This window comes from Chionomys nivalis, chromosome 2 (assembly GCF_950005125.1).
Source record: "Chionomys nivalis chromosome 2, mChiNiv1.1, whole genome shotgun sequence".
NCBI lineage: Eukaryota > Metazoa > Chordata > Mammalia > Rodentia > Cricetidae > Chionomys > Chionomys nivalis.
This window is the reverse complement of record NC_080087.1, coordinates 34,740,103-34,758,723: the sequence shown is the minus strand read 5'-3', so window position 1 is coordinate 34,758,723 and position 18,621 is coordinate 34,740,103. Positions and strand designations below refer to the sequence as shown.

Genomic DNA, 18,621 nt, shown 5'->3' with positions numbered 1-18,621 from the left:
GCACACACATACACATGCAGGAAAAGCATTCAAGCACATTAAAACTTTTAAAAATCTTTTAAAGGTCTATTGTTCCCTCTGTATTGATACACTTTCTTTAGTTTTACTAATAATTTTTAGCTCTATAGTTTTACTAGTAATTTTTATTGTCCTGTATTCTGACAAGATACAAGAGATAGTTTTAATTCCTTCATATCTGTTGAGACTTTAATTGTCCCTTCAAATGTACTTTTTTTAAGGGAGGCTCCATGGATTTTTATCTGTTGAATGAAATAGCCTATAACAAATAGTCCATATATAATCTGTAATATTCTGTAACTATCTGTTAAATCCCCATGGTACGCAGTGTACTTAGGCTCTAAGGATCCTTTGTTGATTTTTAGTTTCCACATGTCTAGCACCATATATGTCCATGTGCCAACATGCTTCCCATTATGATGACAATGAACTAAGCCTCTGAACTTCAAGTAAGCCCCAATTTAATGTTTTCCAATATAAGGGTTGCATGGTCATGGTGTCTCTTCAGAGAAATAGAAATCCTAACTAAGACCACCACCATGCCTAGCTATGAGAGTCTCTTGCAAGAAACCCATAAAATAAAACCAAGATACTATTAAATCTAAGGATAGGAGACAGAGGGAAACAAGAAAAAATAGCTAGAACTAAGGCAAGAATATATACTGTCCAATAGTGGGAAAATACGTAGACGAAATTAAATGGGCTCTAGTAAGTAACTGACAGACAACTCCAGAATTTAACCCATCTGCCAGCCTCCCGCTCAGACCATCAAACTCCAGGTTTATTCTCAGCTGATGAGATCTATTCCCAGACACCAAAGGTGGGACTCTCAGAAGCCTGAGTCAGCTTCATAGAGCTTATAGCCTTTGGCCCATGAGTATCTATCCCTCCTTGCTCTCCACGCCTGTCTGTCTGGGCCTTTTCTCAACTAAGGTCAGCACACCAATTTTAATCTGTCAGAAATGTCCCCGTCACATACTCAGAAATGTTTAACCAGTCAACTGAGCATCTGTGTCTAATGGAGTTAATACATGAAGTGAATCTTCGTCTGGTGAAATCATTGTTTGGATACAACAGAGCAGTTCCTGAAAAGAAGCCCTGCTCTCACTAAAATACACCTTCTGCATCACATACTTACATATATCTGGACACATATTTAAAAAAGCTGAAAAAAAAAAGCTGGATGCAGCTCCAGATAACACATTTACACTATCCCAAGGATGTGCATGCCTTATGGTAGCAGGTTTTCATTTGCTAACAGCACAATAATGTATATTGGGTACCTTATAAGCCGGGCGGTGGTGGCGCACACCTTTAATCCCAGCACTCGGGAGGCAGAGGCAGGCGGATCTCTGTGAGTTCGAGACCAGCCTGGTCTACAAAAGCTAGTTCCAGGACAGGCTCCAAAACCACAGAGAAACCCTGTATCGAAAAAAAACCAAAAAAAAAAAAAAACCAAAAAAATAAAACCAAAAAAAAATAAATAAATATATTGGGTACCTTATAAAGAAAAGACACTGACATTGGCTATGGTTCTAGTTCCAGGACAAGGGCCCCACATATGGTAATACTCTTCTTCTTAACAGAGTTCCAAAGTGGTGTAAGACATCGCATGGTAGGAAACAGTGCTTCTGTGTGCCTCACACACCCCCACTCCCATCTCTAAGGCCACAGTATTCAAACATATATCACTACACACCCTGGTTATTTAGGCAATCCTCCTCATTTCCTAAAAGCTCACTTCTGAAAACGGTGGCTGAATTAATGTGATCCACTCTCTTAATACTTCACGATGGAAATTAAAGTTGAGTATAAATTTTGGAGCAAACAAACCATATCCAGGCCATAGCATACAAAGTGCTTTTTATTTTATTGTTTTATTTCTTCATTTGGTTTGCCCTTTCAACAGCTTACATTGTATCTTCTAGTCAAATGCTACATAAATACTCTTTTATTTATGCCCCCTCTCTTTGCCAGGCTAATTCTGACAGTCCACAATGAAGGGGTTCCTTGTATCTTCCCAGGTCCCTGCCCTAAGCGTGGAGGGTCCTTCTCAAACACTCTTCTATACAGGGCCATCACCAGGACAGGCAAAGGGGCTCCACCTCGGCTCCTGAGACGTCCATCTCTTGTAACCTGATGAAAGTCAGCAAAGGATTAACTCCAATGCAAAGCTCGGTTTTCAGCGACATCTCCTTCTAGAAACATTCCTCCCAAAGCAATATTGGGAGGTATAACGCACACATGATTTGATGGTAGAAGACCCAACTTTCTAACTTTGGTCTAATTATGGAGGGAAGGGGTGAAAATGTGGCTAGTAATCTCTTAAAACTCATAAACCACTGCACAACTATTGCTAGCACTAAAGCAACTTCTCAACGCTCCCACACAGTAAACTCTATTTGCAGTGCTTCCTGCTCGTCCTGAGCACTGAACTCAGGGCATTGTGAATGCTAGACAAAGCCTCTTCCTATCATCTGTATTCCTAACTCTTTAAAACATATCATTACTTTTTTATTTATTTATTGGTTTTATGCATATGAATGTTTGACCAGCATTTATGTCTGTTCACCTTGAACACGTTTGGTGCCTGTGGAGGTCGGAAGAGGGTGTTCAACACAGATCCCTTAGAAATGAAATTACAGATCAGCATGGGCTACCATATGGGTATTAAGAATTGAACCTGGATTCTCTGTAAGAGCAGCAAGTGTTCTAAACCACTAAGTCATGTTTCCAGCTTAATTTTTACTTTATGTATATGATTGTTTGGCCGGCACTTGCACCATGTACATGCAATGTCTGAGAAAGTCAGAAGAGGTCACCAGAGTCCCTAGAACAGGGATTACTGACCAGTTGTATCTGACCGGTCATGTGCACGCTGGGGGTCAATCCTGGTCCTCTGAAGGACTAGAAGATGCTCTTAACTGTTAAACCATCCCTTCAGCCAGTTCGTGTGTGTGTGTGTATGTACATATATAGCTCTGTGTGTATGTATGAGTATACGTGTGCATGTGTGTATATGTGCATGTGTATGTGTGTATACATATATATGTGTGTATGAATATATGTGTGCATGCATGTATATATGTGTATACATATATATCTGTGTTTTTGTATGTATGCATGTGTGTATATGTGCATGCATGTATATGTGTATGCATATATATCTCTGTGTATATGTATAAATGTATGTGTGCATGTGTATATGTATGTATATATGTGTGTGTGTGTGTTATGTATGTATATATGGGCGTGTGTGTGTGTGTATTGGGTTTTTTTGAGAAAGGATCTCTATGTAGTCATGACTGTACTGGAACTCATTTTGCAGACCAGGCTGGCCAGAAACTCAGAAATTTACCTGCCTCTGCCTCCAGAGTGCAAGAATTAAACTTTTATATTTTTATTTTGAGACTAGGTCTCACAGAATTGTCAGTTCAGACCGGCCTTGGACTCACTTTGTAACCTGTGCAGGCCTTGAACTTCTGACCATCTTCCCTCAGTCTCTTCAGTAGTTTAGTCTCCAGGCTACTCCATCAGGCCCAGCTAGCTGCACTATTTAATGAACTGTACTTAATTTGAATCTTCTACGTTATAAAAATGGTTATAAGTAGGCTGTATTTTAATTTTAATTCCCTCATGATTTCATATTTTTATAGAACAATGAGCCCCAACTTGCTGATCACAGGATAAATATAATCTGCAACTACAGCTTGTTCTGTGTCACAACCAATGTGACCTTTAAAGCATCTCAAAGACTGCAGGGGGCGATATTTCGGTACTGCTCTCCCTCCCTCCCTTCCTCTCTACCTCTCTCCCTCCCTCCCTCCCTTCCTTCTCTTTTTCTGTCTTTTCTATTTTTTTTTTAAACAGGATTTTATCTGTGTAGCCTTGGCTGTCCTAGAACTCACTCTGAAGATCAGTTTGACCTTGAACTCAGAGATCCACTGGCCTCTGCCTATTGAGTGCTGGGGTTAAAGGTATACACCACCACTGCCCAGCCCTTTATTTCAAAGATCTTGATTATATTTGTCTACTTCAGCTACTCAAAGAAATTTGTCCTCCCGAAGGCCTCCTACTTCATAATATCTTTCCGGGGCAAGCTGACTCCCACTTAGGACCATCTGAGGGAAAACGTAGTTTGTCCCAAAGGTGCCACTGAGAGAGAATTCTTCAAACTTGGTAAAAGCTGATCCCATGGGTTTCCCACAAGTTCTCAAGTTGGTGATTTGACACTTAGTAATGTGCATATCTGTGCAAAAGGGGGAAAGGAAAAAAGCAGTCAAAATTCAGCTTCAAAGAACAGAGTTTCCATTTAAACTGTCATGACTTGTTAAGTATTACGTCAAATTTAATGGAACAAATTTATTACACTTTTTGATTATTTGCTTGCTTGCTTTTTTATTTTTGTTTTTCAAGACAGAGTTTTTCTGTGTAGCCATGGCTGTCATAGAACTCACTCTGTAGACCAGGCTGACTTGGAATTCGGAGATTTAGCTGCCTCTGCCTCTTGAGGGTTGGAAATAAAGGTGTGTACCACCATCACCCTACAACTATCACACTTTTATTAAAGGCAAATTGTATTGGATTTTAAAGGTCAGTGTTCTGAACAGTTCTAATTTGGATTATTTTTAAGCCATTTGATTTGGTTAAATTTTCTTTTAACTCAGTCATGCTACAGTGGGTCACAAATTAACTTAGACTCCAGCAGAAGAAAGCTGGCCAACCATTCCTCTAAAGTAACAAGAGGATACATAAACATTGCAGCCTTTTCAACCTGAACTTGCCTGCAGAGAGCTCCTCAATCTGATGTTTTTCACCCTGTAGCCAAGAAAAAGAATTGGTTCTGGTGAAAATGAAACAAATTAAATGTTCTGCAGCTGCAACATTACATGAAATAACTCAATTTAAGCCAATTTTGAAGAAAACTCTATGATACCTGTGCTGATTGTTTTGTATTTTATTTTACCTGTGAACTTGACACAGCGGGGGTCATCTGGAAAGAGGAACCTCCATTGAGGAAATGCCTCCATCATACTGTAGGCAATCTGTAGGGACATTCTCTTGATTAATGGTTATTTAGGTGGGAGGGCCCACTATGGGTGATCTTGGTTTGAAGGAGAAAACAAGTTGAGAATGTCACAGGGACCAAGCCAATAAGCAACATTCCTCCATGGTCTCTGTTTTAGCTTTTGCCTTGAGTTCCTGCTCTGACTTCTCTTGGAGATGGACTGTGATTTCAACAGTAAGCCAAGTAAGCCCTTTCCCCTTTAAGTTGCTTTTATTCATGGTCTTAATCACAGTTAATAAAAAACAATGACTTAGAACAAAACCCAGTAATAAGTCATCGTAACATATTCAAGCATTCTACCTGTAAGTAATTTGCCCTTCTACTGTGTGCCGTCCATCAAAGGCACCCAGGACATTGGTCTCATCCATTCGCTTCTCTGACATCTTCTACGTCAGGTGACAACACAGGTCCTTTTGGCAAACTGTGTAATTTCCAGTACTCCCCAAAAGCTGCGTGAAGCTGAATTCATCAAAATAAATCATCCCTGGGAAGTCTGCCTGCTCTGATGAGAATGGTTTGATACTTCTGACGTAAGCATCCCAGTCAACCTCTGCAAGTGGGGCTGAGACTTCAATTCTGATAACAGCAGCTGGCCACTCTCTGTCTCCATGTCACAGTGGTACACACTAACAGCTTCCGGGTTATAGATCCCACTCCCTGGGGTCAACATAAAGAAACTCAAATAATGCTTCCAAACTTTTTATGGCGACAAAGGGGACATTCCCGTGAGAACATAAACATAATGCTATGAAAGGACAGCGACTTCTTTTTTTTTTTTAAAGATTTATTTATTTACTATGTTTACAACATTCTGCCTTCATGTATGCCCACATGCCAGAAGAGAGCATCAGATCTGATTACAGATGGTTGTAAGCCACCATGTGGTCACTGGGAATTGAACTCAGGACCTCTGGAAGAGCAGCCAGTGCTCTTAACCACTGAGCCATCTCCCCAGCCCCAGGACAGCAACTTCTTAATTTTTTTATTTAATTTTATTTTGTGTGCTTTGATGTTTTGCCATGGGTTTCCTGGAACTGGAATTACAGACAGTTGTAAGCTGCCATGTGGGTGCTGAGAATTGAACCCAGGCCCTCCGGAAGAGCAGCCAATGCTTTTTAAAAGATGTTATTGGACAGCTGGACTGGGACTGAATAAGCATGGGTTGAAACTGGACTCTCTGAACATGGCGGACAATGAAGGCTGATGAGAAGCCAAGGACAATGGCACTAGGTTTTGATCCTAATACATGAACTGGCTTTGTGGGAGCTTAGCCTGTTTGGATGCTCACCTTCCTGGACCTAGATAGAAGTGGGAGGACCTTGGTCATCCTGTAGGGCAGGGAATTTGGACTGCTCTTCAGTATCGAGAGGGAGGGGGAATGGAGTGGGGGGAGGAGAAGAGGAGTGGGGATAGGGGGAGGGGAGCGGGGGGAGGGAGCAATATGTGGGAGGAGGGGGAGGGAAATGGGAAACGGGGAGCAGTTGGAAATTTTAATTAAAAAAGAATAAAAAAAATGAGAATAAAAAATAAAAAAAATAAAAAAAAAAGATGTTATTGGAAATCCAGGTTGACTCTGCTTTCTGCCTAAGGTACTAAAATGATCACCTGAAGTTTTGTTTTTTTGAAAATCTTTTTTTAATAAAACTTTTCTCCTTTAAAACAATTTAGCAAGAAAATCAAAAATTCCCTGAAATGTGAAGAATAATTTCAGCTCTCCAATGACATGATTAATCAATTTGGGTTTGAAATTTATTCTTTGCCATTGTGAAAACCAGTCAAGAGGAAGGCAAGTGTTACCCTTAATGAGGATACTACCAAGTGAACTCTAAAACTGATTAAGCTTATTCATTCTGTCATCACAAGATTGATTTCAATACAACTAATATGTATTAGCTGGAACATCCCTTAGGTCTAGCATTGACCTTTATTTTATTTTAGGAACTTTGGTTGTGAGCCTCGCATTTAATGGCTGAGCCACCTCTCCAGTTCCCACCATCCCCTTTTTGTTTTTACATGACCTGATCTCTTCACCACTTCAGTTTTCCTCTTGAGGCATCAAGATAATATTTGCTTTCTTTCCTTATCATAATAAAGCTCCTTAAGCAGAAGCCTATGCTGCTAACCAGGCATGGCAGCAAATGTATGTAATCCAGCACTCCGTAGGTTAAAGCAGAAGAACCATAAATTCTAGGCCTGCCTGGCCTAATAGTAAGAGCCGATCTCAAAAACGAAGCAATTGATTTTCTGTCCTCAGAAAAATAAACATATATATAAAGAAATTTAATCAAACCTTGATCAGAAACTCATAGTATTATTAATTTTATGGTAGTGAAGTTAGCCATTAAGGAAAATTTTGGTTGAAGTTCTTCCCCAAAACTGTCATTGTTGCTTGGCAGATGATGATCAGTTACCTGCCATGTGCATTCTGGTGTTGTGGGTGTTTGCTGCAAGCTGGTTGACTCCCATGGCTCTGGCCCATGCTGAATGGAATGGGACAGCTGAAAGGAGGGACAAAGTGTTGTACCATGCCGTAGGGTAGACAATGCTGTCAACTTGAAAGTCCTTCACAACTGCCACAGCTGGGTCGTAAGAAAAAATGTCAAAGCAAGTGAAGATGCCAAACCTCCCAAAGGGAGTGTCAAAAGTCACCAACTCTGAATCTTTGGGGAAATCAAACTGAATCTCTGGAGCAAAAAGATTGTACTGTCAAAGACAAGCAGAGAAGGAAGAAATTAGTAAAAGACCAATTTGCCAATAGATAAGGTCAATACCCATAAAAGCCTTTTTCTTCCATGTGTACTGATGTGCATATGGTTACATGAGCATTTATAAGTATCATGCCAATTACACCAACTACCTGTGCGTTTCCACACTGTGACAGTAATCCAAACACTTTATGTTTCATCATCAATGAACAACTGAAATAAGTGACATCCAAGATATGATCATTTATATCTTTAAAACTGAGGAGTGGATATCTTTTTTACGTTATTTTTAATAGTATGTGTCTATGTGTAAGTGTGTGCATGTGAGTGTGGGTACCGATGGACCAGAAGAGGATCTCAGATCCTCTGGAGCTGGAGTGGCAAGCAGTTGTGGGTTACTCAAGATAGGTGCTGGGAACTGAACGAAGGTGTTCTGTAAGAACAGTGTGTGCTCCTGACTGCTGAGCCATCTATCCAGCCCTCAGTCAGGATGAATATTTGAGTCTCCTCATTTTAAAACTGGTTCCGCTGTGTCCTTTAAATATGAACAGCACTCCAGGTGTGGGGTCTAGCCTGTGTTAGTACAATAAACGTTACCATGTCTACTATGCCATTTATATCAATTAAATGAAGCTGACTTAAAATTAATTTCTACTTCGGAGTTGCTAAGTCTTACTAATTACTAAGCTATTTATAATCTTATCTTTTTTTTTCAGCCTGATTGTCGATTCCAAATGGGTAAGTGTTACATTGATAGCAGCCATCAATGGGTTCCTGGAGATCCCTGACGTTATCCAGCAATTTTCTTCCAAATACTTGTCACAAAGCATTGTTTTTGTCAGGCACCTGAATGTGTCCTTCCTTAGTATGGCCTCTCCTGAATCCTGACTACTTAACTCCAGCTCAGGAGCAGGGCGTTTATTTAGCTGGGTCTTCACTTGGCCTGTTGCATGCATGAGTGCAGCCACATCAGCTACCCCACATCCCAGTGTTCCAGAAGCTCTTTTGCCCCTCCACTCTCTGCCTTCATGGGATTGCTTCCTGCATAGACCAGTGAGTGGTTCCGAACAGGTGTGTGACCTGGCTGGCGTGGAGGAGTGAGGAGGCCCAGGCAATGTGGCCAAGTAACAGAAATGCAAGTTTCTGTGGACTTTATTCATAATGGTAAGAATTTTGTACTGTGCTGCTGAGGCCATGTGGCTTCTAAAAGGGCAGTTATCCTGAGCAAAAGCTGTTAGTAGGACCTAGAGGGGTGGACGCTATCTGAGAAATGGACTAAGTGCTTCTGGAATGAGACCAGCCTTTTCTGTGATACGTATCCTTTTCAGCTTTACAAATAAGGATATTGCCTTTTTCTAAGAACTAATTTCTATTGGGATTTGATTTCATAGCAGTCAGAAAGGTATATTGAAATAGATAGTAACTTAATATTAAATAATAACAAATTATGTATCCCCAAGCCCTCTGATACTAACTCAAAGATGAAACAGCATTTCTCAAAGGATATTCAATCTTTGTGAGGCTACTATCACATCTGTTTTGATATTTTACTATATTATATGTTATGATGAATTCACATAGACAATCATTAATTTTTATGCTGATAAATAAAATTGCCTTTTTAATTTAAAATTGAAACTCTGTAACAGTTACATCTCCAGTATTTAAAAAACGAATGTACAAACATATCACAAACAACAGAAATGAACCAAGTTCAATGAAGGCACGGATAATTCTTACCTTATGGTATCAGGCTGCTAGCCTGCCCTCAGAATCAAATACCACATTGGTGTTGTATTGATAATGTCCATCCAGAGGATATTGAGGGTCAGTAGAATTACATGACTTCTTGTTCCCAATATTTGCCACAATATAGATAGAGTTGAGACTCTTAATCTCAGGGTCATGGGTTCGAGCCCCACGTTGGGCACCACTCTGTTGGTGGAGCAACAGGGCTGCATCCCCGGCACCCAGCCGCCCACATGGCTAGCTTTATACCTGAAATAATTACATGGAAACTGTATTCCTTTGAACACTGCCTGGCCCATCCGTTCCAGCCTCTTATTGGCTAGCTCTTACATATTGATCTAACCCATTTCTAATATTCTGTGTAGCACCATGAGCTGGCTTACCAGGAAAGATCTTAACCTGTGTCTGTCTGGAGTGGGAGAATCATGACGACTCACTGACTTGGCTTCTTTCTCCCAGCATTCTGTTCTGTTTACTCCACCCACCTAAGGGTTGGCCTATCAAATGGGCCTAGGCAGTTTCTTTATTAATTAACCAATGAAAGCAACATGATTAGAATGAAATCACTCCCACATCAGTTATCCTTGGCGAGGCAGCTGAGTCTCTCCTGCACTGGCGTGTAGCCAAACCTAATTCAACAAAAGTTGCCTCAAGCTGAGTACATGAGAGGGACTTCCAAAAGAGCAAAGCGATGCTGAGTTTTTCCATTTCCTATAACACAACAGCTCTAGGTCAGAAATGAGCAGCCAAGAATTTAAAACTCATATGCAGACTGGGGAGATGACTCCGTCAGTAAAGCACTTGGCTTCCAACTGTGACGGCCTGAGTTCAGATCCCAGAACCCATGTAAATGCCAGGCAAAGCGCCATGCACCTGATATCTTAGCAATGGGGAAATGGGAGACAGAGACAGACAAACCCCTAGTAGTTTGGGGGCCAGCAAGTCTACCCTATGTGGCAGGGTTCCAGGCCCATGAGAGACCCTATCCCAAACAGTAGTAGACAGTAACTACACACCACCTACATCCAACATTGTCCTCGGACCTCCAAATATACAGTACATGCTCACATGCGCACACAGAGAGATGACTTACACACATGTATATACACATGCACACAAAAGAAAAACAAAAGCTTGTGTGCAGCATAGTGTTTGCTTTATGACTACTGGTGTCTTCTAATGTGCCAGGTGTTCCAGCATGAAAACCTAGAGAAGACTGAAAGGAAAATAATACTCTGTCTTCGAGGGGGAAGAGAAGCTTGAAATTTAGCAAACTCCTCCATGAGAAAGGCCTCATCTATAACCCCAGCTAGAATGTTACACATGCGTGGCTGTAAACTGTGGTCGAAAACAAAGCACCAAGTGGCAGAAAATAGTTGGTCCAGTGCAGGTCATCTTCTATGAGGAGCAAATGAGGCCTTGTGCAGTAAGAACGGAAACAAGTAAACAGTACTTGGGCCTGGCTCAACTTTCTAGTCCAACAAATGTGATATTTGGCTTAGAAGGTTCGCGTGGAGAAAAGTACACGTCATGAAATAGTCCTTAAATGTCTTCTAGGAGTCAAAAGGGAATGTGGTGAAGTGATGTAGGCTTCAAACATTTGAATGTCTCTCTTGTGAGGGGTCTGTGTTGTGGGTAAAGATGTACTGAACAAGAGAGATCAAGGCCAGCAACATAAGCAGATTCACAGATGACAGAGGTCATTCACAGATGACCTCTCAGGAATAAAAGTATTTCTTTGTCATTATAATTTTCAGTATAATGCAGTATACTGACAAATCTGTTAAGGTACCATGGCTTAATGCAAATGGCTGTGTGGTGTGTATGTGCAATTGTTCATGTATGTGAGTGTGGGTGCACATACGTGCATTGGGGGATCAGAAGACCACCCTGGGTGTCATTCCTCAGTCACTTTCCTCCTCCCTGCCCCTTCTCACACCGTGTCTCTCATTGACCCAGGACTTGACCAAGTAAGAAAACCAGTCTAACTGGCCAGCAAACTGGCCAGGGATTTGAATGAGTCTGCTCCCCAACTTGCCAAAATTTTAACTGTGTGTTACTGTCTCTAGTTTTTTAAATGGGCTTTGGTGCTCAAACTTGGGCTTTCACACTTTCAGGGCAAGTACTCTATGGACTGAGCCCTCTCCCCAGCCTGCAAACGGTTTTCTTTAATTCCACTTAACCTAATTACTTTACTAACTATGCAGCCCTAATGCTCCCTTTCTTCTCAGAGTTAATATGCAAATCGTGACACCTCTTGTCAATAGTGAAAGATTTAATATGCACAGCACACCAGATAGAGCTCTTGGAATTTAAAAGCACAATGAAAAGCTAACACCTCATGGGTTTCTATAATTGTGAGGAGGTGGGTAGGACAGAGATTGTGTTCATGCCTGTGTATATGTACATGTGTTCTCCTATGCGGATAAGTGCACACACGTGGGTAGGTACATGTGCATATATGTGGGTGTCCAGGTGGATGCCCAGAGTTGGTGTTGTATGTCTTCTCTGATCATTCTCACTTCTTTATCATTCCCATCACTGCCTCCCAAGCACTGACCTGCATGTGGACAGATGACCTTCATGCCTGCCTGGATTTAACATAGGTTCTGGAAATCTGAACTCTCATACTTAATTGGCAAGTGCTTTATCCAATGATCCATCTCTCCAATCGTTCTGTTTTACGACTGTTGTTTTGCTTTGCTTTAAGTCGAGTTTTACTGTGTAACCGAGGCAGCTTCGGAGCTCATGAAGCAGTTTCTCCCACCTCAGTTTCCTGAGTGCTGGGATTATTCGCATGAGCTCCTAGACCCAGCTTGATTCCCCCTTCAGTTTCACAGAGCTGAATCTTTGTCACTGGAATAATTCCGTGTCAAAATTTCATGAGCCATTTGCCTTCCCAAGCTAACAGAATTCAAGTAAGCACAATGACCAGACTTTTGAGCCTCTTCTTCTAGGAGAGTCAGCTCTAATGGAATTATCACATGAAGCATAGTTTAATATAAACCTCTAGAATTACAGCAAGTAATAATTGCTTTCTGTCCTAGGAAAAGTTTTTGAAAAGATGACCTTGAGTCACTATTCCATGCTTTCTGCCCACACAGTTATATAACATTTAGAAAACACTTTCCCATAGGTGGAAGTCTCAGGTTGAGCCTTAAATAGTGGAGCTCAAGTAGGGGAGCATTGGACTTACTTTTCAGCTGAAATCATGTGACAAGAATTTGTTTTTTAAAAAAGCTCCTCCTTGAAGGCAATAGATATGAGTCTCAGCAGGTGCATGAAGATATAAAATTAGCAACAGAAAGCCCTTTTAAGATTTCTTCACTTAAAGAAATTACCTATGAACAATGCTAAAAAGTACATAATTACACCTAAAATAATCTATTTCATCTTTCTTTTAATAGTTTATATAATTACACACACACATACATATTTTTTTCAAGAAAGTTGTGTCTAAACCACAGTTATTGATAAGTACTAAAAACCTCTCTAAGGGCAATAGTTCAGAGTAGTTTACAGTCAGTTTGTCCTGTCAAAAAGAGATCCTGGTGACAGGGGACAGTGAAGAGGCTTTGCAGGGTAAGATGTCAAACACGCCATTTCATTAGACACTCTTCTGTACTCCACAAGGGAAATAAAGATGCGATGTACCCTGACCACTCAGCTGGGAGGTAGTAAGATGGGGACTCAGAAAGTGAGCTTCCTGTCTGAAGCCCCATGGAACTTCCGTGAACCTTATTGACTGTGAAATCGTGGTGACAGCACAGCTTTAGAAACACAGGCAGGTGTTTCTGCATTAACTGACTGACTTGCAGTTGCAGTCACAGGATCCAAAGAAAACAGTCTTACTTGGCTGGAACTCAGTAGAATACACTTGTTGGAAACAGTGTGTTCACAGGCTAGGTTTTAAAGATAGCTGCCGTAAGTAGCAAATCAAGCTTTCTTATCTAAAGTCATTCATTCTCCAGATGGGAGACAGGTTGAGTAGTAAATACAATATAAACCATTAAAGTCCCATGCCACTGACTGTCTGACCATCAGAAAGATGACAAGCCAAGCTTGGTGACTTTGCTGTTCTACCTCATCAAAACCTCTTTGTTGCAAGAGTCATTACTCTTTGATAAGGTCTTACCTCTTGGGATCTCTACAGGGAACCCAGTTCACTTCAGGGTCTGGTATATCCTCCAGGTAGGAGTAAATGGTTTCCCTGGTGAAGATCCAACCATAGATTTCATCTTCTGGGGTCACAATGATATGTGCACCCTGTTAGAAGCAAGTATGGAAAGAAAAAGTTTCTCATAGTTCTAAATACCCACATGCTTGTCTAGTTGCAATTCTGTATACCATCCCAGACATGAACAAAACTGTGATACCTGCTTGGCTGCCAGCTTTATTGCTTTCTCCAAAATGTCTATGTTCTTTTTCATCAGGAACAAAGCCTTTTTCACCGAAACAGGTGTTTCTATTATGTTTGGTGATGTAACAGCATGCTCATATACAGCAGCAATAAAAGTGTCCGGTGCACCCACAGCCTGGGCAAAGAGGCAAAACTCAGTGCACATTTAGGAATATATAACAGAACCATAATTAAAATATAGTGATCTTTGAAAGGCAAAAGATTCTTCTACGGCCTATCAAAGGAAAAATGTTCAGACTAAAGCTCTATCCACAGCCAGCTGCATTTGTCTCCCCGTGACTATATTATGCAATGCAGCATTGAGAAAGACTTGCGCAAGACTGGCAGCCACAAGTACGTAAGTGCATGGGTTTGCAGCAACTGTTGACATTGCTCAGAGGTCAACTCATCTCTCAGTGGCATATCACTGAATCAACCAGATGAGCGCACCCAAAACACACTGGTCAAATTCTTATTTGGTGCATTTTTAAGTAAACATTTATTTATATATTTATTATTTATCTTCATTTCATTTTACATTCCAATCACAGTTCTCCCTCCCATCTCTCCTCCCACCCTCCCCCAACCCATCTCCCATCTCCCATTCACTCCTCCCAAAGGGTAAGGGCTTCCATGGGGAGTCAACAAAGCTTGGCCCTTTAAGTTGAGGCAGGACCAAGCCCCTCCCCCCTGCATTAAGACTGATGGCATCCCACCAAAGAGAATAGGCTCCTACAAGTCAGCTCATACACTAGGGATAGATCCTGGTTCTACTGTCCGGGGCCTCTCACATAAACCAAGCTACACAATTGTCTCCCATGTGCAGAGAGCCTAGCTTGGTCTCATGGGTGCTCCAAAGCTGTTGGTGTTCCCACGAGCTTGGTTCAGCTGTCTCTGTAGTTTTGCCCCTCATGATCTTGACCTCCTTTGCTCATAAACTCCCTCCTCCCTCTCTTCGACTGGATTCCTGGAGCTTAGCCTGGTGCTTGGTTGGGCATCTCTGCATCTGGTTCCATCAATTATGGGATGAAGGTTCTATGATGACAGTTGGGGTATTCACCAATCTGATTACAGGGAATGGTCAGTTCAGGCACCCTCTCTCCTATTACTAGGAGTCTTAGCATCATATGCCTGTCAGAACAGCTAAGATCAAAAGTACTGAGGGCATCTTATACTGGAGAGGATGTGGAGTAAGGGGAACACTCCTCCACTGCTGGTGGGAGTACAAACTAGTACAGCCACTTTGGAAATGAGTGTGGTGGTTTCTCAGAAAATTGGAAATCAACCTACCTCAAGACCCAGCATTACCACTTTTGGGCATATACCCAAAGGATGCTCAAAGGACACTTGCACAATAATGTTCACAGCAGCATTATTCATAATAGTCAGAACCTGGAATCAACCTAGATGCTTCTCAACGGAAGAATGGATAAAGAAAATGTGGTACATTTACACAATGGAGTATTAACTGTTAAAAATAAAATAAAATAAATCAATGAAAATTCCAGGCAAATGGATAGGACAACAACAAAACCATCCTGAGTGAAGTAACCCAGACTCAGAAAGACAAACATGGTGTGTACTCAATACTAGATGTAAAGGAAAGGCTAACCAGCCTACAGTCCACAGCTCCAGAGAAGCTAGGTAACAGGAGGGCCCTAAGAGGGACACAGTGCTTGCCATGGGAAAGGGAATTAGATGAAATTTCCTGGTAAACTGGGGCCAGGGAAGGGCGGTAAAGAGAAGGGGATGGGGGATGAGAACATGAGGGGATGGGATGGTCCATTTGGGGGAGAAACTGAGAGGGAGAGCCATGAAAGAGATATCTTGATAGAGGGAGCCATTGTGAGGTTAGGGAGAAACCTGGTGCTAGTGAAATTCCCAGGAATCCACAAGGATGAACCCAATTATTTGGTGTATTTTTAAATGAAATATATTTTACTAGTGCACTAATATTTCCAATATTAGGGTCAATATTGGGTTGTTCTAGAAAACAGTTATCACATCAACAATTACTTGAAGGTTTGTACTCTAGGCTGTAACAGGGCTAAAACTGTCTAAGAAAGGCTTCAGGTTTTTTGCTAGACATTTTTATTTTACTTGTATGAGTGGTTTGCCTCTACATGTGTATGTGCACTGTGTCCATGCCTAGAGCCCAGGAATGGCTCCCTGGAACTGGAATTTCAGGTGGTGTGAGCTACCATGAGGATACTGGGAAACGAACCCAGGTCCTCTGAAAGAACAAGTGCTCCTATTAAGCCATTTCTTCATTTCTTCCTTTTTTAATCACTTGATAATTCCATACAAGACTATAACATGGTTTGATCAAATGTATAAATCCAGTCCTTATTCTCTGCCTTCCACTTCTGCCCTCTATCCTTCCTATCATTTTCCCCTCCCAACTTCATGAGTGAACTCTCTCTCTCTCCCTCTCTCTTCTCTCTCTCTCTCTCACACAAACAAAATAATGCTTTTAAAATTAAAAACAAAACCCAAAGAAACTTCAATCTTGTTTCCGTATTACAGATTATTAGATAATTCAAAAATTATATAGTCTTTTTGATTTTTTGTTGTTGTTGTTGTTCGTTGGTTAAGAACAGGGTCTCATTTTCCAAAGTTTAGCATGGGCTCACTATATAGCCAAGGATGATCTTGAACTCCTGACTCTCCTGCCTCTATTCCCTGAGTGCTGGGATTACAGGTATATGCTACCACTTCCAGTCAAGTTTTTTGTTATTTCTAGCCATAACATCTTTATAAGTCCCTTAGGGATAGAGGCCAGCTTTCAGACCAACTGCTCATGTGGAATTGTGCACTACACAAAGACCAGATTCCTACTTTGCTAACTGCATTGCTGTGGGAGCACATTCTACTCCTTCAGCCAATAGCCTTTGAGATAGCAGCCAACTTGGGTGTAGTCTCTGATACTCTAAAAGCAGTTGTAAAGCATGTGCCTGCTCTCTTGCTTCCAGCTCCCGCTTCTGGCTGCTAGACTCTGTTCCTGTTCTGTAGAGGACTGTTATCTAGGACAATGGTTTGTAAGTTTTCCCCTTAAATAAATAACCCTTTTATTATTCATAATTCTGAACTGATGTGGGATTATTTTGTGACTTCCATCATCACTGCGTGGTTTTGACCTGGTTTTAAACTCAATCCCTTCATTTGTGTATGAGTTAATTAAAGTAGAAAGATTTTCTTTTAAGATTTAAAACTGATTACAGAATTATTTATACTGATTATTCCTTTAAGGGTTCTTTCACACGTTCATTTGGTTTAGGAAAATGTACATGCTCTGGAAATGTGTGTCTTTTTTCAATTCTATGTTTCAAAGTCCTTTAATCTTAAAAACCTTTCCTTCTGGCATGTCTTCTGTAGGGCCCTCATGTCTTTATGCCCTGAAACTGCATCCATAAATTCACACCAGAAGGCCCATCTAAGGATCACTTCTTAATAAGAAAACAACTTTTAAATTTCGTGTTGAAATTCTAACATGTGTTAGCTCACCTGACTTTCTGAATAAAATCAGAGGTAAAGGGGTGGGAAATCCCTTGCATTTTTCCCATCTTTCATTCCAGGAAGTATTTCACGTTGAAATCAACAGATACTCGAAACAAATATTTTGTTACCCAGCAAGGTCAATAATCATTTCACCTCCTGTACAAGGAAACAGGACTGTCTATAGAGATTACGTGAAAGGACATTTTATGCATAACCCTAAGGACAGTTTAGATTATTAAAATATTGGGAAATTTAAAGTTTTAAGTTTTGTTCTAAAATAAATGCAAATGTTCTTTTAAATATGTAAATGAAGAACTAGAGACATTGGTCAGTAGTAGAGAGCCTGCTTAGTATGCAGGAGATCATTTGGTATGATTCCCAACATTATCACAAGTATGTGTGTGTGTGTTTACAAGTTTCTGTATCTGTGTGAGTATATGAGTATAAGATAAGTGTCTCTGTATATGTGTAAGAGAAATTTTAAAAGGGGATGAGAAACCTCAGAATAAAATCTTTCCTGGCACTCTCCAATCCTTCCTTTCTCGGATTCACTATGAGATTATCTTCTTCATTCTCATGATTCTTTTTGCTAATACCTTTTTGCACATTTTATGCTTTTATTGGGTTATATTAAATACATATAATGAGCCTCACTGTGACATATTAATGTGTGTATGCATGTTTTTAGATGATTTGATCACCCTCCCCATCAGCCACTACTATGACATACTATCACATACATGTATTTTGATCATTTGATTACGCCTGCCATTACCCACTACTGTGACATGCTAACACATACGTACATACATACTTTCTTGATCTTTGTCATGCATGTATATGTGTATGTCACAGTTCTTACATGAAGGTCAGAAGACAACTTTGTGGCATCTGTTCTGCCCTTCTACTGTGTGGGCCCCCTGGGATCAAACTCAGGTTGTCAAGCTTAGCGCAGGCTCTTTTACCCACTGAGCCTACTTACCGGCCACTTTTGTTATGTGACCCAGTGAATGTCATTGTTTTTCAGGGGCATGGGCACCTTATCTACACCACTGGGGGAAAAAATGTCCCTTTCTCTCCTCCCCCCCCCCCCGCCCACTCCCAGTAACCCTTAACTGTGTGGGGAAGAGGGAACTCTTGTGAGTCTCAATTTCTCCCATGACAGTCTCAATGGGCCTAGTCTT

General features: G+C 40.9%; 1 protein-coding gene across 1 annotated transcript; it reads right to left on the bottom strand.

The window, feature by feature from the left end:
- Positions 1–1,953: 1,953 nt before the first annotated feature.
- On the bottom strand, positions 1,954–14,152 carry LOC130867550 (vascular non-inflammatory molecule 3-like). The gene is given in 11 exon segments (XM_057759601.1): positions 1,954–2,154; positions 4,095–4,267; positions 4,803–4,861; positions 5,387–5,642; positions 5,645–5,743; positions 7,498–7,789; positions 9,532–9,676; positions 10,122–10,169; positions 13,676–13,806; positions 13,917–14,089; positions 14,092–14,152. Coding segments are annotated over 11 exon segments (1,614 nt in total). The 5' UTR covers positions 14,129–14,152.
- Between the last annotated feature and the right edge of the window lie 4,469 nt (positions 14,153–18,621).